The sequence below is a fragment of the Carettochelys insculpta genome, chromosome 5, assembly GCF_033958435.1.
Source record: "Carettochelys insculpta isolate YL-2023 chromosome 5, ASM3395843v1, whole genome shotgun sequence".
In the NCBI taxonomy this organism is placed as follows: Eukaryota; Metazoa; Chordata; order Testudines; family Carettochelyidae; genus Carettochelys; species Carettochelys insculpta.
The window spans coordinates 104430945-104453388 of NC_134141.1; the positions used below are offsets into that span (position 1 = coordinate 104430945).

At 46.7% G+C, this 22444-nt stretch overlaps 1 protein-coding gene across 1 annotated transcript in view; it reads left to right on the forward strand.

Annotated features, from left to right (window-relative positions):
* The window catches only part of CPLANE1 (ciliogenesis and planar polarity effector complex subunit 1), a 166032-nt gene that overhangs the window by 62800 nt on the left and 80788 nt on the right, over positions 1–22444 (forward strand). Inside the window, exons 22-25 of the mRNA XM_074995640.1 lie at positions 5938–6047; positions 9256–9417; positions 9580–9688; positions 18504–18810. Coding sequence (XP_074851741.1) covers positions 5938–6047; positions 9256–9417; positions 9580–9688; positions 18504–18810 — 688 coding nt within the window. The remainder of the gene's footprint in view (positions 1–5937; positions 6048–9255; positions 9418–9579; positions 9689–18503; positions 18811–22444) is intronic.

The window sequence follows — 22444 nt, forward strand, 5'->3', positions numbered from 1 at the left end:
TCTCATCCGCCATCGGCTGCAGACGGAATCTACTCAGGCTAAGGCCAGAGTCAGATTAAATAGTGTTTTTTTTCTATGTGTCATTTGTTGGTTTTGGTTATAAAAAAAAAAAAAAAGAGAGAGAAAGCAAAGACAAAGAGAATATCAGCAAAAAAAAAAAGAAAAGAAAAAAGAGAGGAGCGGAGAAGAGAAGAGCGGACGTGAAGGCCATTTAGGCCGCCCGCAGCCCGGTGATCACTATTTGGGGTGGAAAGGCACGGATTAAGTGCTGAGTACCCTATTAACAGTAAAGGACTCGCCGCAATGGCCTCTTCGGGTTTTAAAAAGCATGAGTCATACCGTGAAGCTATGCCGGCCTCCGTGGGGCATAGCGAATGCATCCGATGCCTGGGGGAATCACAGGCTACCCAGAAGTGTTCTCACTGTGCTAAGCTCACAGCCAGGGCCGGGAAGGACAGAGCGATGAGGTGTAAAATACTCTTGTTGATGAGGCTCTCCAGCCGGACTTGCCGGAGAAGCCTCACCCAGAAGGGCCCTCTGGGTTGCATAAGAGGAGGGCAGCTTTCTCTGACCCCCTCGGTGCAGAAACGGAGGAAACTCTCCCTGGCTCGATCTTTGCCAGCGTTTGTAGCGAGCAGGACGAGCGGAGCACACAGCTCCCAGCCGCATACTCAGGTAAGCGGCAGCGCACGTGGCAGAGGCTGAGCCTCCGGTTATACAACAGCCGGTACGTGCGGCGCCTAGAGCGTCAGCGAGGCAAGCGCCGGACCTGGCGGCACCGGCCCCCGCAGCACCAACGGTGCAGGGGTGCCAGGCACGGAGCCTGCAGGCACCGGAGGAGGATACCCGCGCGGCACCGACAGCGGGGCCGAGATCCCCGGCACGGAAGGGGGCGGTGCCGGCCCCGCAGGGGAGGGGCAAGGCAAAATCAAAAGCCCAGCACCGCAGTCCATCTCTGGACAGGGCTGCGCTGCTGTTAGCACCAAGCCCTCCCCCTGTGATACAGACGCCACACCGAAGGCCTGTCTCCCCACCGGCCCATCCGGAACCTCCTTCTCCGTTCCTCCAACCAATGTCACCATGGCTTGGGCCACCTTCACCATTTCTGGGATTGGATTCCCTGGAGTACTATCACAAACCAGTTTCACATCTATGTGTGTCGTCGCGGAGGTCTCGTTCTCCCAGACATCGAGTGTACACACCCTGTGAGTGGTCTAGGTCTCCATCCCCAGACCCTTGCCCATGCTGCCATGGTCGTCCTTATCATGCTGGACACAGACACCACAGGCCTACACCCAGGGGCAGGTCCCACCCCTGGCCCCTCAATACCCCCGTGGGCACTCCCGATCGGGGACGGAAACACAGTTGTCTCAAGGGGAGTTAATTTTAGAACCCCGAGACTTTCCTTCATAATCCTCCAGCGAGCAAGTGTATCATCGACCGCAGGAGCCCGAGGGTTCGAGGGGGGTTTACCCTAGTGGTTCCTCCTCATCCTCCCCAGATGAGGCCATGGCCCCGGGGATGTCTCTACCCCGGATGACCTTAAACAGTTTCAGGAGCTGTTTAAAAGGGTGGCTTTCATGCAAGACATTCAAACGGCAGAGGTGCAGGAGAAACATCACAAACTCCTGGAAAATTTGAGACCCCCGGCTTTGTCCAAAATTGCTATTTCTCTGGCTGACTCCAGAATGGCTTCGTCCATTATTATATGGCAGACTCCAGCCTCTGTTCCGCCTATGAACAAGAGAACGGATAAGAAGTACTTTGTCCCGGCAAAGAGCATGGAGTTCCTCTTCAGTCACCCACAACCAAATTCTTTGGTGGTTGAGTCGTCCCAGCAGAGGTCAAAGGCTTCTCAGTACAAATCGGGGGGATCGGACAAAGATGCTAAGAAGCTAGAGCTGTTTGGCAGGAAGGTATACTCCTCTTCTATCCTGCTATTGAGAGTGGCAAATTATGGGCACACCTAGCAAACCATAATTTTGATAATTACTCCAGGCTTACTCCTCTCATGGATTCACTTCCAGAAGACAAAAAGCCGGTGTTAAAGGCGATTATTCAAGAGGGCTATGCAGCATCATGGACCAGAGTCCAGATTGCCCTGGACGTGGCGGACACAGCGGCACGTTCAACGGCTACAGCAGTGGTCATGCGTAGAGAATCCTGGCCCCGGAAGTCAGGTATCCCGAGGGACCTACAGACAAAGATCGTGGACCTTCCCTTTGATACACAAAAGCTGTTTGCAGACTCAACTGACTCAGTCCCTCACTCCAGTAAGGACTCGAGAGCTACACTTAGAACCTTGGGCATTTATACTCCCCCATACAGGAGGGAAAAATTTTATCCTCAGCAAAGACGTTACACTTACAACCACAGCATGCTCAATATCAACAGGGCTACGGCCAAGGGCGCTATCAACAGCAGCAACAGTACAGAACTCCTAGGCGACGTTCTCAACAAAGCCGTACGCCCTCGGGTCAGACCCAAAGGCAACAAGGTTGACGGGTATGTCGGGGGCTGCACTATCAATACCCTCGCTCAATGCCATTCTCATCTCATGTTCCATCATCGCCTCAGACCGTTCCACTCCCAATAGCAAAAGATCACCACAGACAAATGGGTGCTGGAGATCATAGCCATGGGTTACGTGATCCCCTTCCAGTCGCTTCCACCGACGAAGCCTCCCACCAGGCCTCACCTCAGGGACGCTGCCACGAGGCGAGGCTCAAGCAGAAGGTGAATCACCTTATGTTCATAGGGGAGGTGGAAAGAGTGCCGGAATAATTCCAGGGGAAGGTTTTTATTCACGCTACTTCCTACCAGAGAATAAAACAGGAGACTGGAGGCCCATCTTAGATCTTCGGGGCCTCAACCGTTACTTGCGCAAGCAACGTTTTCGGATGATCACAGTTGCCTTGATACTCACGGCACTGGACAATGGAGACTGGGTTGCAGCACTCGACTTACAAGATGCTTACTTTCATATAACAATCCACCCGGCCCACAGACGCTTCCTCCACTTCATGGTCGGCCAGGAGCGCTTCCAGCACAGGGTTCTTCCGTTCGGCCTCTCCTCGGCCTCCAGAGTCTTTACCAAAACCCTGGCAGTGGTGTCAGCCTACCTGCACAGACAGGGGGTGTTTATTTTTCCCATATCTGGGTGACTGCCTGCTAAAAGGGGCCTCGAAGGCAGAGGTGTCACGCATGATATGCGTCGCAGCGGACACATTTTCTTCGCTGAGCCTAGTCGTCAACCTCGCAAAGTCAAAGTCCGAACCCACACAACATATAGAGTTCATAGGGGCACGCATAAACTCTATCACAGCAAGGGTGTACCTACCCAACGCCCGCTTCCGTGCCATCAGTTTTCTGGTGCAAGTCATCACATACAGCCCCACGGTGCTGGTCTTAACGTGCTTACAGCTGCTGGGCCACATGGCGGCAGCAACGTTTGTGGTACAGAATGCCAGGTTGCACATGGGAAGCCTGCAGCATTGGCTGGCGAGCGTTTACAAACCAGCATCCCACACTGTCCACAGGGTGGTGTCGCCCACAACAGAGGTGCGCAGATCCCTGGCATGGTGGGAAAACTCCGAGAATCTGCTAGTGGGGGTGCCTTTTCACCAACCACAAATTTCTATTTTTTCGTACTACCAACGCCTCCCACATGGGATGGGGAGCGCACATCGGCGACAAGGTAACGCAAGGGCTATGGTCCCCTGCGGAACAGACACTGCACATAACCATGCTGGAGCTCAGAGCAGTGTTCAACACCTGCAAACATTTTCAAGATTACCTACATGGCAAAGTAGTCGGGATTCAATACCGACAATACCTCCACTATGTTTTACATCAATCGACAAGGAGGAGCACGATCCCGCGCCCTATGTGCGGAAGCAGTCCAATTGTAGAATTGGTGCATCACCAACAACATAACGTTGAAAGCCTTGTACTTGCCGGGCGCTCACACCGTGAAAGCAGATCAGCTGAGCAGGCACTTTGCAATCACACACGAATGGCAGATCCGCTCCGATCTGTTATGGCTCATTTTTCGTACATGGGGGTTTCTCAGATCGATCTGTTTGCCACAAGGTCTTGCACAAAGCCAGAAGGGAGAGAGCTCGCATGATACTCATAGTCCCGCTTGGGATCGGCAGCAATGGCTTCCCTTGCTTTTGCGCATGTCGGACTGCCCACCACTCCCTCTACCGGTGGCGCCGGACTTACTCACGCAGGCTCAGGGGTCCACAGTGCACCCGCACCCTCAGGGTCTGCACCTACAAGCATGGCTAATCCATGGCTCAGCTCTTTAAAGAGCACGTGTACGGAAGGAGTACAACAAGTCCTGGAATGTAGCCGAAGGACCTCCACCAGGAGGACTTACAAGCAGAAATGGACTCGATTCACAGCCTGGTGTTCCGCTAAGCAGTTAGCTCCCCTTGACGTTCCTATACCTGTAATACTAGAATACTTTCTCTATCCTTGCTAAAGGTACACCTCGCCACTATATCAGCCTTTTGGCATACAGAGGAAGGGCCTACGGTATTCGCCCATCCTATCGTTACCAGGTTCTTGAAGGGGCTGGTAAACCTGTACCCCCCTCGGAAACCGCTTCCACCATCGTGGAATTTGGACTTGGTGCTCAGCACGCGATGGAGTCCACCTTTTGAACCATTAGCCACAGTTCCCATACGTCTCCTTACGATTAAAAAAAAAAACAACAACCTTCCTCCTTGCAACTACGTCAGCCCGCAGGGTGAGTGAGCTCGCGGCAGTGATGGCAACGCCACACTGCACAGTATTCTCAAAGGAGGTGGTAACCTTAAGGCTGCACCCAGCCTTTGTTCCAAAAGTCTCTTCGGAGTCCAGTCTTAACGAGCCAATAGTTTTACCCTCGTTTTACCCGAAGCCTCACAGCTCCGGCAAGGAGGCACGCCTGCATCTCCTAGATGTGAGGAGGGCGTTGGCCTTCTACATAGACAGAACTAAGTCCTTCCGGAAAACAGACAGGCTCCTAGTCTCTCTCGCTCCCAGGTCAAAAGAAGGTCTCGCTTCACAGAGTATCTCTAAGCACGTTGTGTCCTGTATAAAAATGTGTTACGAGCTTCAAAATGCTCCTTTGCTGGCCCTGCCCAGGGCTCACTCCACCAGGGCGGTGGCGGCGTCAACAGCCTTCTTCAAGGGCATCACGTTAAAAGACATCTGTAGAGTGGCGACCTGGTCATCCTACGACACCTTCACCGAGCATTATGCCCTGCCTCGGGTATTCGAAGAGGCTACCCGTCTGTCGACAGCAGTCCTCTCGGGGGCAAGCTGCACATAAACCAATTACCCACCTCCTTACTTGGGTTACTGCTGGGTAGTCACCTATTGTGGAGCACCCACGGGGACCACTTGAAGAAGAAAGAGAAGTTACTCACCTGTAGTAACGATGGTTCTTCGAGATGTGTCCCCGTGGGTGCTCCACCACCCGCCCATCCTCCCCGCTTTGGATCTCTGTCTAGTTTTTTTTCAGGAGCATCCGAGGCGGTTGGTCAAGGAACTGGCGGGGACCGGATCGCGCACGCAGCCGGGGGTGTGCAGGGGGGTGGCGCGCGCTGGCGCATGCGCGATCCAGGAGAAACTGCTGGAAGATTTCCCATCTGCGGCGCTGGACGAGCCCGACACCTATTGTGGAGCACTCACGGGGACACATCTCGAAGAACCATCGTTACTACAGGTGAGTAACTTCTCTTTCTTTTATAGAGCTATGATATTGAAATGTATTGATACAAAGAGGAGCTACAGAAATCGGACAACAGGCCATTCTTGAAAAGTCAAAAATAAAAGCCTTTCCTCTAAGATACTGCTATCTGTAGTTGAACTATTTTAACTAATAAGTTGTTCCTTTATTTCACTTCTAAGTAACTTAAGCTGTATTGCCTTTTTCTTTTGTAGGTTGTTTCAGAGAATTATGCGCTTTGTGTTGGATGTTTCATGTTCGTGAAAGGTTGTCTGACAGTTGCAGACAGTACCAAACTGCGAGAGAAAGTGTGGGTAATCAGAAGGTAATTATAGTAACGTTAAAGTGTGGAGCATACAACTGGAACAACATGCAATTCTTTGAGTAATGGTTCTGGCATGGGGTCATTCACCACACTGATGCCTCCTGCTGTTCTTTTTGGGAATTAGTTCAGGCCCAGCAGTTATGGCCTCAAGTGGTGGTGGCTCTTCCGTCTTCACCTCCACCTACAGTTCCCTTTTCTCGGCATCTACTTTGGGCCACAGACCCCTGGCTGTGTCCCAGTCTGGTTTCCCCCCTTTCCAGGGGACTCCAAACAAGAGTCCAACCACTTCTTACAATGGCTTTCCTGTCCACAGCTGGGCTGCTGCTTCAGTGGGTAAAGGGTGGCCCACCGATTACTCCAGGCGCTAGCCTAGGGACACTGCAAACAGTAGCTGTCTGTTTGTCTCTTCCTTCCTGCTCATGGTCTCTGTTCCCTGGGCCTCTGCCCCGTTCCAACTGTTCCTGCCTCTGGCTTCAGCTCCTTTGTCGTCTTCTTCTTAGGCCTTGAGCCTGTAAATCCTGGCAGCCCTCACAGTGTTACCCCAGTTCCTGCTATCACCTCCCCTTTCCCAGGGACTGGTCACTCAGAAACCCTCTAGAAATTCAGTCACTCACTAGGGCTCCCTGCGGCAGCAGACTTCCTCCCTTCCTTTTATGTGGGGCTTGAATGGCTGGTCCCCCTGCCACCCTTATTATTTGTAGCCAGTGTCCTACCTGGACGTTTGCCCTGCAGCTACTCCTGCCAAACAGCTTCCTTTGGCTGTTTTTAACTCTCTCAGGCACAGTACAGGGCTGGCGCCCTGTCACAGGTCTTTGTAGGTATTCTTCCATGCGTGCACATGTTCTTCATGCTCCTGAGAAGAGAAGATTCTTGTTAGCAGTGTCCATTGGTCCACCCCAACAACCCTTTCCTCCTTATGCTCTGAAACAAGTGCACAAGGGGTAAGACATGTCCACTGTCTCTTTACCCATCACAGAAATGGAGCTGCTTCTTGATCTAGGTTTTAGGCCATTTGTATACCTAACTATAATTTTTAGTAGTTAGAAACTGGAGAAGGTCTTCTCCTACCTTAACACAAGGTTCCACTCCCCCGCCTCCCCTCCCCCATTAGCCCAGAGTTTGTTAAAAAGGGAGAGTTGCTCACCATTACCATATACTAGCCAGGAAATAACAATGCCCTCATATTGGACAGCACTATTCATGAAGTTTGAAGCTGCCATTTCCGCTGAGTCACATTTTTGTGGGAAAGTGTCACCACTTCCGTCGAGACAAGAGATCAACTCAGGCAGAACATGCTGAGTCTTTTCGGCATGACACAATCTCCTAAAATATATTATGCACCTTGAGACAAATGATGCCTTATCACTCCATGAGGACTGCCTAAATTTCTACTGAGGCTTTACTGGCAACTCCAGGGGACCCATATGTATAGTATCCTGAATGTACACATTCTCGCAGGGAATCCAGACAAGCCTCCTCTTGCAAAGACGAGCCTGAATGTCCCGAAGAACTAATTGAGGAATAGTTCTTTTAGCATACAGAGACACTTAGCTTTATGTTGCTTAGTCATATAATGAAAATTGCCTTTCTGGTTGCTGCAGCATCAGCCAGAGGAGTAGATAAGTGGAGGAACCCATTGCTAATCCATTTTACACTATCTTCCACAGAGGCAACATTTTCCTTAGATGACACCCAAAATTTACCCCTGAAGATAGTATTAGAATTCCACTTAAAAGAAATCATTTATTTAACTTTCTTCCCAAAGCAGTATGCCACCAATGAGGTAGAAACACTTGGAATTTCTGTTGAGCATTGGCAGGAAATAACCTCAGTTAAATGTCTAACTTTATGGAACCTATGGAAAAAAATTATTTCTGCTCAGATCTTTCAAATAGATTTCAGGCTGCTGCTTATGTACTGTGTAATAAGTTAATGGCCATTCGTATCACGTAAGAGGTGTGGGGGAGGGGCAGGAGCAGTTGGCTATAGCCCCATCTGCATCAGGTAGCCTCACTTTCATAAATTCCTCTCCTGGAAATCTCTAGAGTGGGACTCTGTTCAGACTTCTGTGAGACATTGTGTTCTGATGCAAGCTTCTTCAGGTCATGCATACTTTGGCAGAAACAACGAGAAATCCTGTGGTGCCTTGTTGACTAGCAGATTTATTGGAGCATAAGCTTTCATAGGCAAAGACCCACTGTATCAGATGCAGCTGATGAAGTTGATCTTTGCCCATGAAAGCTTATGCTCCAATAAATCTGTTAGTCTGTAAGATACCACAGGACTTTCATTGTTTTTGTGGATACAGACTAACACAGCTACCCCTCTCTGATATTTTGGCAGAGCAGTCCCACTGTCAGTAATAGAGCCAGGGTTCTTGTGTCCTGCTTTTTTAGTGAATACTGCTTGTGAATCATTCATGGTAGAATGCACACAGAGAAAGGCAGTCAAAGGAAAGGTTGCTTACTTAGTCATATCTTCTGTAATAGTGATGAGACTGGTCTTGTCCTGTCTGTTCTAGCAACTAAACCATATAGAATTATAATTGCACAAGGTTGAGGGGAGAGCTGTTGTTGATATCTGTTAGCAGCCAGTTATTTCCTAGTTATAAATGAGGCTAAAATGCTCTGTCCGAAGGAAAAAAAATTAAAAATAAAAAGATGCTTTATATAAAATAGCACATAAAATCAGAATATTTCTACTTGTGCAAGGGGCCCTAGCAAGGCATAAAATATTGGTTTCTGCAAAACAAAACTGAACCATTGTAGTTGCCTTCAGTTATTCATTGCAGTATCTTGTCTAAGTAGAGTTTCAAGCAACTAGGAAGCTTTGCCAAAATATTTTCTGTTAGAATACTACCAATTGTTGTGTATGAATTATATTGCTGTGGTTAACTTTCTTCTGGTAGTATTATATTTTTGAACTGTTTAATATCAATTTGCCTCATACTATAGGATTTGCGGCAGAGTGATTCAAGGCTATCTCCTGTAGAGAGCCAATAAAATAATCTCCAAAGCTGTAACTGATTTTGAATATAAGATAGTCAGTGGCTTCGAGCTTTTTAAGACAAAGAATGATCTCTAGGCATATAAGCTAGTTGCTTCTGTTCTCTGGATACATGGGTAGGAAATTGTGAAAACTGACAACTGGTATATAGTTTATCTATAGTTTTCATGTATATCAATATTTATCTGACAATTTCTTTCAGGACTGCAAGAAGGCTGAGTATGATGCCTGTGTAGTTGAGCACTCTCTAAATGCAGTGGAATGGGCTTGTCGCATGCTCCCTTTTGCCAGGTTCATGAATGTTGAGGAACTAGTTCAAGATATAATTCTCAGCCTTGTTGGAGAGTTACCACCTATCAGAAAGGTACAATAATCTAAAACCACAAAAGACATTGAGAGACAAATTTTTATCTTCCTTGAAAATGCTCTATTTAGAGCTCTGAATAATACCAATTTTGTTGGGAGTGTTACTAAAAGTTTTTTTTTCCATCAAAATGAATCCTAAAACTGATATATTTTTGTACAGGTGGCAGAAATTTTGGTGAAAGCATTTCCTAATTTTGAAGATGTTAGAGTTCCTTTAAGAGAGAAATATCATGCACTTCTGCGGAGACTTAGGCATTCTATTGTCAGAGGTAATATACATTCTTTCTCAGGAAATAAGAAAAGAAACTTAATAACTTCATTGCATTTTAGTTTTTTTTATATGAACAATAATACTGTTAACATATATCCTTTAGATGAGACATTTTGTCCCACTCAAGTCAATGATCAATCTCAATGTAAGCAAAGAGAACAAGTCTTGTGGCACCTTGTAGACTAACAGATATTTTGGAGCATAAGCTTTTGTGGGCGAAGACCCACTTTGTCAGATCCATGAGTTGGGGGGTGGTTTCAGAGGGGTATTTAAAGAGTGGGGTCCCAGTGAGAGGGAGGGCTGGAGCTGACAAGGTCTATTCAGCAAGGTGGAAATGGCCCAGTGTCAACAGTATTTATCAAAAGAGGAAAAAAACAAGTCAGATCAGACAGGGGAATATGAGCCTTTGTCAGAGTCTAATGGGGAGATACTAACACCCAGAGCAGAGAAGCTGCCTTTGTAAGCTGCAAGCCACTCCTAGTCTCTGTTTAATCCATGGATAATGGAATCAAATTTGCAAATAAATTGCATCTCAGAGATTTCTCTCTCTGTGTGATTTTTGAAATTTTTTTGCTTCAGGACTGTCACCCTTAAATCTGCCACTGGGAGTCCAGAGAGATTGAAGTGTTCTCCCACAGGCTTCTGTACATTACCATTCCTGATGTCTGATTTATGTCCATTTATTCTTTTACGGAGAGACAGTCCAGTTTGGACAATGTAAATTGCAGTGGGGCATTGCTGGCACATATTACATTAGTAGATGTGCAAGTAAAGGAGCCCCTGATGGTATAATTGATGTTAGGTCCTGTGATGTCACTAGTCTAGATATGTGAGCAGAGTTGTCAGCGAGGACTGTTGCAGGGGTTGGTTCCAGGCCTAGAGTCACTGGTTTGTGATTTGTAGTGGCTGGTGAGGATTTGTTTCAGGTTGGCAGGCTGTCTGTTGGCAAGGACAGGCCTGCCTCCCAGGGTCTGTGAGAGTGAAAGATCATTGTTCAGGAGGGGTTGCAGATCGCTGATGATGTGCTGGAGAGGCCTTAGGTGGGGGCTGTATGTAATGATCAGTGGTGTTTTCTTGTTTTCCTTGTGAGGCCTGTCTTGTAGCAGGTGGCTTCTGGGTACCCGTGTGGCTCTGTCAATCTGTTTCCTCACTTTCTTAGGTGGGTATTGTAGTTTGAGGAAAGCTTGGTAAAGGTCTTGTAGATGTTTGTCTCTGTCTGATGGATCGGAGCAAATACGGTTGTACCTTACTGCCTGGCTGTAAACAATGGATCGCGTAGTATGCCCTGGATGGAAGCTGGAGGCGTGTAGATAAGCATAGCGGTCTGTGGGTTTTCGGTATAGGGTGGTATTTATGTGACCATCACTTATCTGCACAGTAGTGTCCAGGAAGTGAATTTCTTGTGTGGACTGGTCCAGGCTAAGGTTGATGGTGGGGCTGAAACTGTTGAAATCACGGTAGAACTCTTCAAGAGCCTCCTTCCCATGGGTCCAGATGATGAAGATGTAAGCAAAATTAGCCAAACTCTGAACTCTTTAGAATAGTCCATCAAGGTTATGTGAGCTATAATTGAGTTAATGGCTCCACATTTTGTACTTGATCATTGGGCTATCAGTATTTAATTTCTTATTTTTATTTCTAATACTTTAAAATATCTTGAATTGACAAGTGTTGTGTAAGAACAGTAGAAGGAAAGTACTACTTGTTCTGAGTTGTAAAAAATCTTTTTAGTATGATGGCAGAATAGTTAGAGATTTTTATAGTACTGCATATAAACACTACCACAATGAAATTTCTTTACTGGTTGCTTTAAAGAATCATCTTTACAAATAATAGCAAAAGATATTAATCTGGATGCAGGTTAACATGCTTCCCTTATTTCACATACATATCTATATCTGTCCTTTAAAAATACCTAATTTAAACTGTTTTTCTTTGAGTGACTGTATGCTTATATTATATTCCACATGTGTAGAAGCATTTACCTTAGTTCGGAGATTTTTAGTAAGCAGTCTTCATTGCTCTGTATATATGCAGTTGTTCTCGTGCTCTTGTGAGAAATGGGCATAAGCAATGTGACAGATACGTCTTCTGTTCCTTCATAATGCCTCCTGGCCTGAGTTGGAATCTTCTATCCACAACTTCCATCATTTTAATCTTTAAATACACAAATGTTAAATAGTTATTAGTATTTCACTCTTAGCGTTATAGCCTTTAGAACTTAATATAATAGTGTAGCTTAATTAACTTGCTCCCCATCTTGAGGACAGTCTCTTCTGATGATGACGACTTTGCACAGTGTCTTGTATATTAAGAATTGCTTTTCCTGCTCCTTTTGATTGTGCAACAAACATCAGCATTGCTTTTACTGCTTTGATAAAATTTTCATCTCTGCCAAGTGCAACATTGGTCACGCCCTCTCTCTCTGTCAACTTGTAAGGCTCACATGGTCAGACAGAAAATACCTAATGAAGAAAGCCATAAGACTCTAGTCAGATCCAGGTTGGGAAAACTCCCCAGTATATTGGTCTCAATCAGTTGTCTGTGCACATCTATACTTGAGTATAGGAGCTGATACTAAAATTTCCAAGGATTTTTTTAATGAGAATAAGTGGAACTCTCACAGTGGAAGAGGCACATTCTCCTCTAAATCTGTCGCAAAGACATAATATCTTTTTCAGTCTCCTTTGAATTCAGGTATGTCCTGACACACTGTCCCTAAAAATACAGGCCCATGCATGAGGTTATGATGGTTCCCATCTTGGGTTCTGATGTACAAACCAAAAACCAGGCATCCACCTGCTATTACTGTCACCATCCAGATCAGACTGTGTATCAGTACCAGTACAGCCCTGAAGAGATCTGATATCTATTGTGACCAGGTTAGTGATGGAGCTGATGGTCCCGACCATCAAATTCAGCCCCTCTCCTGAAGTAGTTTGAGACCTATGTTTTGCTAGTGAAGATTTTTGCACTCTCTTAGTCTCAGTCACCTCTCAGTTCTGACATTATTTAGAGACATTGCTACACCAGAGGAAGATACCACTTTTAAGAAACAGGCCCTCTCTCCTCTTCCATCCACAGACCTGCATACCAAACCATCAGTACCAGCAGTTCTGCCAGTTGATAAAGAACCTAACTTCTGACTGGATGAGTTGGAGTACCCAGATGAGCTTCTACCCTGTATAGGGAGAAAAGTCCAGACAGAAGCTCCAGGAAACTAGGTCTCTGTCCTCCATTCAAATATAACTTTCCAAGGGACTGGTAGTTCCTAAGGCCTGTGGGTCTGCCCCAACCAGTTAAACTCTTGTAGCGTTCTTACTGGGAGGCCTGCAATCCTCACTGTAAGCAACCTGGATCCATGCATGAGCCTTTATCTGCCTTCTTGTAGCTGACATCAAGTAGCTCCGTGTGGGTATGAGGAGGAGGAAGTGGAGCCATATCCAGCGGTTGTGACATTTCTGACTTCTGTTTCAGCGGATTCCCCAGATGATACGTTAGGTCCAGTGATGGTATCTGCAGAACAGATATGTGGACAAAGCTGGCAACGAGGCTTGTTGCAAGGAAAAGTTCCAGGACAAGCCCTGTTGCCAGCTTTGTCCACATATCTATTCTGGAGATACCATCACTGGACCTAACCAGGTTATTCACAGAATCACGGGCACATTCTCATGTTCCTCCACTAACATCATATATGCCATCATGTGCCAACAATGCCCATGTACTTTGTATATGGGACAAACAGTAAACACGCTATGACAAAGAATGAATGGACACAAAACACACATCAAAAAGCTCTTAACTCACAAGTGTGTCAGCCAGCACTTTAATGGACCTGCATCTGACGAAGTGAGTCTTTGCCCACGAACGCTTATGCTCATACATTTCTGTTAGTCTGTAGATACTTTAATGGAGTGGGCCATTCTGTTAATGATCTGAAAGTCTTGTGTTTTACTGAAAAGGAACTTTAAGAATTGGCTGCAAAGAGAGAGTGCCGAGCTCTCTTTTATGTTCAAATTCAACACATTAACATGTGGTTTGAAGTGGGATGCCAATTACCTGGGTCATTATATGAATTCTTCTGCATACTCTACCTGACTCTTGACTTTCCCCACTTTGTACTGCTCTTCTGATTTGCCCACCTTAATTACAATTTTTCTGATTTGTCACTTTGATAACTATTTTTGCTTCTCTGTCCCTTAAATAGTGAGTCTGTTCTGGTATGGCTATGGTCTGAAGAAGTGCGTCCATTCCACAAAAGCTCACCACCTAATAAATTATTTTGTTAGCCTTTAAAGTGCTACTGGACTGCTTTTTTGTTTTGATAGTATGTAGACTAACATGGCTATCTCTCTGTTACTACACTGCAAATATGATTAGGTCAATTTTAAGGGGCTCTAAGGTCGACTTTCTCACCCCCCCCCCCCGATGCAGTGTAACACCAAGTTTGAATTTACAAGGTCAAATTAATGCTAGCGTGGAAACAGCGTTACTTGAAATTGATTTTATCGGCCTCCAGAGGTATCCCACAATTTCCAAATTGCGTCCATTCTGGCTGCTTTCTCCTCCACTGTTCTCCAGGCGTGCAGGAAGTAGGAAACAGGAACCCCGGCAATTTGAATTCATTTTTCTTCTGACCAGCGTGGTGATTGCATCTACCCATGATTTCTCAGGGTTGCGAAAGAGTCCCAGCATGTAGCCGTCTGGAGAGCCAGAATCTCATTTCTGTGTGGGTGGATGAATCTGTGCTGAGTGCATGCACGCAGAGTTGCTGGGCTATGCTGACATGCCTGAAGACAGTGGCATGTGAAGGCTTCTTCCCTGCACAGTAAATAGCAAAAGGGCCTGAGAAACTAGTTTAATGTGTTCTGAGTGTACCCCACTGATTGAACCATTTCAATAGGTTGTTCAGCTTGTTTCTTCCATTTCACAGTTTAGGATGATGTCATCACACACCCACAACCACTTGCAGGGCATTTTTTCCCATAATGCACTGGTAAAAAAAAAGCCACAAATGGAACAGGGTGAAGGAACTGTGGGACAGGTGCCCACAATGCATTACTGCAGCAGTTGGACTTTGGCAATTTAGTGTGGACACACTAAGTTGACTTTGTGAGCAGGTGCAGACACTCATCTTCAGCTTTATAAAATCTAGTGTTACTGAGTCGTCTTTAATAATTCAACTTTATTTCATAGTGTAGATGTAGCCTAAGAGGCATGAGATCATTCCACCCAAATGAGCAGAGTTTTTATTTTCTCACTTAGCACCCAACTCCTTGGTGATACAAACAGCCACTGAGAGGTTCAGACTGTAAAACAACTGGGGAAATTAGCCCTCAGGGTAGAGCAAAATATTAATCAGCCTATGGCCAACAGTTGGGCAAAATAAACAGTTTATGATCCTACAGCCACTGACCTGGAGCAAATCAAACAGGACGGGGTAAAGGCAGATGCCCTGAGGAACTAGCTCTCCAGGTGCAGCAAAATTAATTAGTTTGGGTACTGGATGGGGCAAAACAACCAGAGGGAGACCACAGATAAGAGGCAATCAAGCTTAGTTTCGGCAGATGAGGAAGAAGAAAGGATGAATCCTGCTGGTTCCTGCATTGCTCCTCGTGGCATAGCCTAATACTCAAAACTGTGCTCCAGGTGACTTAGTGACAGCAGAGACTGCCATGTAAACCAAGCCACTGCAAACTGAGAAAGCTGCTGAATGTTCTTCATCCCATCCCAGAATACCATTAAGAAACTTTCCTCCAATTAATTGCACCTCTCCAATCAGAACACTGACAAGTCCTTCCATATCTTGATGAATACCAGGGCAACATTTCACTCACTGAGAAATATACATGGTTGTCCCAAAGAGACAGTTTCAGTGTCCATCAACCTGCTCTAAGTAGGTTGGTTTTTTTGTTTGTTTTTTTCCCCCCATCAGAGGCCTTATGAACCACGTAGGAAAGAAATGTTTCAGAAGTTTTATTTCCTTATGTCTACAACAGGCTAGATACCTCAGTGTGAGCCTCCAGGAGCTTATTTTTGATGGGATCTTGAGAGTCACAAAACATTAAGGCCAGCACCTTCCAATTGCCATACATTATTTGGGAGTGATCTAGCATAGTTTTTCAAGACCTGGAGTTTGCTCTCAATGTCATGTGATTGCTGAATATCATCTCTTTGGGCTAGATGGTACTTTTCATCCCTCACCTCCTCAAAACTCTCCTCCTCACCACTCTCATGTATGTTCTCACATGAGGTGAATTTCTTACTGCAGCAAGAAAGATAAGACATGTCCCTGTTTGTAACAACTAACAAGAGAAGGGATTTTACATGACCTACTTTCCTATGTTGAAAAAGGTGATTGGAGACCAGTCTGCAACCTCTGCCATTGCAACTGCTCCTTTTACAAACTCAGATTTTGTATGTTCATGTTGGCAGCGACAGTTGCATCTTTAGGAGAGGGCACGTGGTTCACAACTTTCAGTATGAAGGACTTTTGCTTCATGTTAACATTCATCCCACCCACAGATGTTTTCTCAGATTCATTGTAGATATGCCCAGCTGTGTCACAGAGATCCCCTTGATACAGTCATCTGATAGTATTACTGGGCCCATTCTGGGGTGTTTCACCACACTTTTCTTCTGAACCGGAAGATATTGAGAACAGCTCAGCTGTGAGAGGGCTCACTTAAAGGGACTTGGTATCACTTAGGAGCACAGCCCCAATGGGACCAGAACCCAAATAAATCCATTTTAAGCTGTATGAAAGTTTTACATAGGGAAAGCTCCTAAGAATTCACTCCCTTTATTAATGAAACAGATATGCACAGCTGTTGTCCCCCTACAACAATTATGTATACTGGGTTTGTTAATAAACAAAAAATATTTTTAAGTATAAAATGTAGGATTTAAGTGTTTGTAAGTGATGAAAGACAGATCAAAGTATGTTACTAGACAAAACTAAAACAAAACATACCACCTAAGCATAAAGTTTCAGGCTAGACCTGTTCTTTCTGACCTGAGTCCAACAGCTCATCTCCAGCTCTGTCATTAGAGGGTTGTTTTTGCTTCCAAGTATTTTTGTGCATCTTCTCAGGTTGGATAGCAGTCTGTGAAGCCAGCTGAAGACCATCATTGCTTGTTTCCCATTCCTTAAAGTGTATATCTTTACAAATGCTTCTCTCTTATGGGCAGCCCATATGGACAACCACACAGCATAAAGTGCTTGGATTCACAGGGAGGCCAGGCATTATATCATTTTTCTGGAATTAAGAAAAGTCAGTAATCCTGTATTGTCGGACAATATGATTACTTTTACATGAACAAAAGAGAGGAAAAAATTCCCTTCCCTTGTGTATTAAGACAGTCAATTTGTGGAATTGGTGTGTTGGAAATCATAGTCCTTTTGCTGGTATAGCTGCCAGCTATGTAGAGCTCCCTAGGGGAGAATCTTAGCAGATATTTTTCCATACACCATGAATGGGAGAGTCACAATTGTATACTGCGCAAGATCTTCATCCATTGTGGATTGCTGTTATGGGACCTCTTTGTTGTATAAAGTACAATGCAGATATAAGTTCTGTAACCTTCAGTCACTGCTGGTTTTAAGTCATGTAACTTTCTGTACTCTTTGTATCGTATCAGCTGCTAGGTCTATATTAAATATTATAAGTTAGAAAATTTTTATGGATACCATAAGTCTGTAAGAAATCCTGGCTGTTTTTTCTCTGAAGTGATCTTTCCTTTGTGTGAGTGAGGCAAGTGTGAATGTGGGTGTGCAATGGAATTGGCCCTTTGATGGCCAGAGAATAAGAGCTGAGCCCTGCAAAAGAAGCCACCCAAGAAAAAGACCCCTTTAAGAGATGAAAGTCCCCTCTGCTGTTAGCTGATGACTCATGGTCATACAGAATCCTGGGACGATGGTGATAACTCATGGGCATGTAGCATCCTGCTTTAGTGGGACAGGACAAAAGCTATGGACTGAAACATAAAGAAAGATTGGTGGAAAGCTGCAAGGGATCTTCTTGCCATCACCACTCTGCAGGAGTTAGCCTCAGCTGGCAGGAGAGGCAGGAGGAGAGATGAAAGGGAGTTCAAATGCAATTACCCTTTTTTGGTATGCTTTGTATATTTGTAAGCCTTTATAATTTTGAATATCATTTTTATTGTTACCTGTTTTGTGTTCCTCTGATATTTTACCTGTACAATTTTGGGTTTTGTGTTGAAAACTTATTTCTGAGGTTGTAATTTGAATAGTACTTTACAATATATTTCTGAAATTTATGAAACCCAACCAGGCAAAACTGTCTGATGGACTACTTCTGTTGAGGAAATAGTGAAACTGATTGTCCACAGAGTGCTGTCATAGCATAAGCAGAATTGACAGTTGGGAAGAATAGAGATTTTTATTCTAATCTCTTTAGACTCTAGTCATCTTAATTGTGTCTTGTAACCAGAATAGGTAGATTTTTGTTTTTGCTTGTTTTTTTTTTTGGGCAGATGTGCAATTTTGAAAGTGTTAGTATTTCTTTGATTAGAAAATACATAATAACTACAAGAATCTAAACAGTCTAAATTTCTTTATAGGTAGATAAATAAACTTACAAATGGTACTTAAGTAAAAATGATTCCACAGGCTTAGTGCGTCGGGGAATCCCAAGTATTAAACAACTTCATCTTTGTTCTTCTGAATACAAGTTAAATTAATCATATAATATATATACCATGTCCTGCTAATTTTAGAGTATATAATAAGGACTTATCCTGAAAATCCAATCTTTTTCTCTGTTAGCCTTCTCATTTTTTTTTTTAATTAGGACCCAAAAGTGAAGAAATGATGTCTGTTGTTATCGAAGCCACACACAAAGTGAGAATGAAAGCACTGAAACGTGTAATAAGGAACATAGGTCCCATTGAAATAAATATCTGGGAGCCATCAGAAGAGGAGACACCAGATGATGAGGCACTTTGCTATGACAGATTCTCATTAGGGACCAGTCTAAGCAGAAGTACACTTTCTCATTGTGGAAGTCCTCAAGTATATAGTGATGCTGAAACAGCAGATACACTCTCTGAAGCTTTGCTTACCGAAGGAACAAGAGATCAAGCACCTTCACCTCAGAGGTATTAAGAAAGTAACAAATAGGAGCTCAATCAAACAAAACAAAGTTACTGTCTGATTGTTTTTCAGTACACTTTAACCACTCCTTTCACCTTCCTCCCAGCTATTTAATACTCAACTAAAACCATTTAATACATTTTTCCTTTTTGTATTCTTTAATGTATTTATTACAATAATCCAGTATAGATTGAAGGAAAGAAGAAATTTGCAGAGGGTTAGCAGAGGCTATGCTGGCAAGGAAGGATCGTGGGCAAATGTAAGGAACTCTGGAAGAGGAGAGAACTTTTAAAAAAGAAAAAAGGAGTAAAGAGGATTATTCTGTTACTTTTGAACGTGAAGCTTCTTGTCTCAGTTGTTTTATCAGATAATTAGATTAAGCTGTTAGGTAATCCATTTTATCCATGCTCCCATACCATTCCCATCAGATGAATATTGATTCTATTAGCTCCTCTCTTGCTCAGCCACCAGCCCTGCTAGCAGCTGCTCGAGGGGTTAGTCCCTGTATCTCCCACTATCTTCCTAGCCCCATCGTGGAGAACTCAACTGATAATATTTTCCAGGTCACTTAAATATGGCTATGTCCCCTGAGATCCTGCCAAATAGATAATATCCACAATATTGTACTACTTTTCAAGTGTAGGGTCCCTGTCAGTGCTCCACTGTAGGATGGTTGCACCCCCATGCATACTGGACCAGAGAACAAAAAAGCTAAGTGTGAGGGCCCACACCTGTGCAAAGCATCTCCTTATGGTACCGAATGAGGTTATAGAGGTTATATAGGTGTCATGGACTCATTGCCAGTCAGTTCCTTCTCAGCTGCTTATGGGTCAAGTCTGAGTATTTGCATGTGTCCAAATGTTTGAGCTTCCCACTCTGATTGTCTAGCTAATTTTATTAGCTTTTATCTTTATGTAGTTTTTGTGGTTATTTTTATTATATTTCTCTTTCATTCTGGATCAGTTGTGCTTCAAGTGGCTGGCAGCTGTTGTCTCCCATCTTCCACCTGGTTCCCTCATTATCTTCTAAGGGGCTCTAGAGATCCAGTGAGCAACTTCCAAATTGCTAGCCCTATTTCAGTCTTTGGTCCTTTGCATCAGCCTGAAGTCTGTGTGAGCACTGTCCAGCTTAATTGGAGCCACTGTAGACTCCACAACTGTCAGAGTCCACCTGTGCAGGGAAAAGGTTTCCACTATCTCCTATCTCATGTCTACTGCACAGTCTGCAAACAACTAGTATCACCAGTAGTAACAGTACCACTGTGTAACTCCTCAGCGATAAGTGAGACTGTGTATGCTGCATTCACTATGGCCATCTCTACACATGCCACTTTCTCTGAAAGTGGCATGCTAATAAGTGGCCTGAAATATGCTAATGAGGTGGATGTAAATTCCCAGCACCTCATTAGCATAAGGTCCCATGATTTGGAGTCTGGAAGAAGCTCTTCCGGACTCCAAAACAGCGAGTAGATGCATGGCCCGTGGCGGATCTTCTGGAAGGAAGTCCTCCTTCCGGAGGCCTTTTTCTTGGAAAATTTTCTCCAAAAGCAGCATGTATAGGAACGGCCTATAGCCGTGTCTACACGTGCACGCTACTTCGAAATAGCGCCCGTCACAGCTACATGTGTCTGGCGCTATTTCGAAGTTAACTTCGACGTTAGGCGGCGAGACGTCGAAGCCGCTATCCTCATCAGGAGATAGGAATAGCGCCCTACTTCGACGTTCAACGTCGAAGTAGGGACCGTGTAGTCGTTGTGCATCCCGCAACGTTGAAATTGCGGGGTCCTCCATGGCGGCCATCAGCTGAGGGGTTGAGAGACGCTCTCTCCAGTCCCTCAGCTCAATGGTGGCCGCGTGGAGCGGCCCCTTAAAGGTCCCCTCCCCCTCCCTTCCTGTTTAGGAAGCTGAGGGAACGTGCAGGCGGCAGCCTAGACACGCGGCCAGCCTGCACGTCCCTCAGCCACCCAGAACAGGACCAGCACCTGTGATGGCTGCCCGGCCCCCCCCAGCGCCCCCAGGGGAGCCCCCCCCAGGGGAGCCAGAGCAGCCAGCCCAGCCAGCCCAGCAGCCAGGCTGGGAAGCGGCAGCGGGGCCCCTCCTGGACGGAGGCCAAGCTGCGGGACCTGCTGGGGCTCTGGAGCGAGGAGGAGGTGCTCCAGGTAATGGGGAGCAAGAGGCGGAATGCGGATGCGTTCGCTCGGCTGGCCGCGGGCCTGGCTGCCCGGGGTCACCCTGCCCGCACTCTTGACCATGTCAGGAGTAAGGTTAAGGAGCTGCGGCAGGGTTACACCTGGGCCCGGGATGCGGCCAGCCGATCTGGGGCCACCCCCGTCACTTGCCCCTTTTACAGGGAGCTCAGGGACATCCTGGGCCCCCGGCACACCTCCTCCCCTCTGGCCACCCTTGATACCTCGGCCGACGAGCCCCAGCAGGCCCTGCAGCCGGAGTCCGTCCCGGAGGTAAGCCCCGCACTCCGGGGGCCCCCCCGGAGCCCACCCCCGGGCCATCGCGGCAGGAGGAGGAGGAGGGGCGCTCCTCCTCTGCAGAGTCCGGGCTGCAGATCCTCCTCCCGCCCTCCCGGAGCAGCAGCTGGGCCTCCGCCCCCCGGGGATCTCCGAACTGTGGGAGTGGACCGACAGGTATGTACCCCCCTCTGGTGTACACCCCCAGGGTTGAGGGGCGGGGGTAATAGATATGTGCCCAGGGCCCCCCACATGCCCACATGGCCCCAAGGATAGCAGGGCCATGTCCCTCACAGCAGTGCATCAGCCCCTGCTCCCCCCCCCACCGCACGACAGTGCCATGGCCCATCCCCGGGGCAGGGGGGAGCGGAACCTCGAGGGTCCCCCGGGAGAAGGGGGTGGGACACCCCGCAGCAGCAGCATGTGATGGAGTGGGGGGAGTGCAAAAGGGAGACTCAGGCTAGATATGAGCAACAAGCTGAATAGCTCCCAGGGGCAAAGGATGATCCTGGGGCTACAGCTGGCAGGTGACATCTCTGCCCTGAACAAAGAGGAGGGAGGAGCCGAGCTGGCTTTGAATCGGGGCGGGGGCCGCAGGTAGAGGCTAGGGTAAGGGAGAGCTGGAAGGCAGCCAGCCTGAGGAGGGGGAAAGCCACACCCCAGAGGGGCACCCCTTGGGGTCTTCTCCCCAGGACGGGTTGGAAGGACTGTCTCTGACTGCTGTTCAGTCACTCCCGAGAGAAACCGGGCATCTGTAGCCTAAGAAACCTCTCCTGTCAGACCCTGCTGAGTGAAGTGAGAGTCACTCCCACCAGGGGACGGGGTGCAGTGCAGGGGGACCCCTGAACCCCATCCATCACAGTAGCATCTCCCGGGGACGGGGATGGGGAACCGGCAGCACAGGGGTTGGGGGACAAGGGTCACGGCTCGGTGCCCACACTAACGCCTGTCTCCATTCTTCTTCCCCCCCTCCTCCTGTGTTCCGCAGCTGCACCATCGGAAGGACCGGAAGAGAGCGCCGGCGAGGCATCAGTGGTCCCGGAAACCCCTCCGGGGCCATCGCTCCAGGCAAGCCCCTCGGCAGAGGATTGACCGGCCCCACGGCGGGCTAGACGGCAGACCCCGCAACAGCACCCGAAGGCGACGGACCCCCAGCTGCTGGCCATCCATCGTCGGCA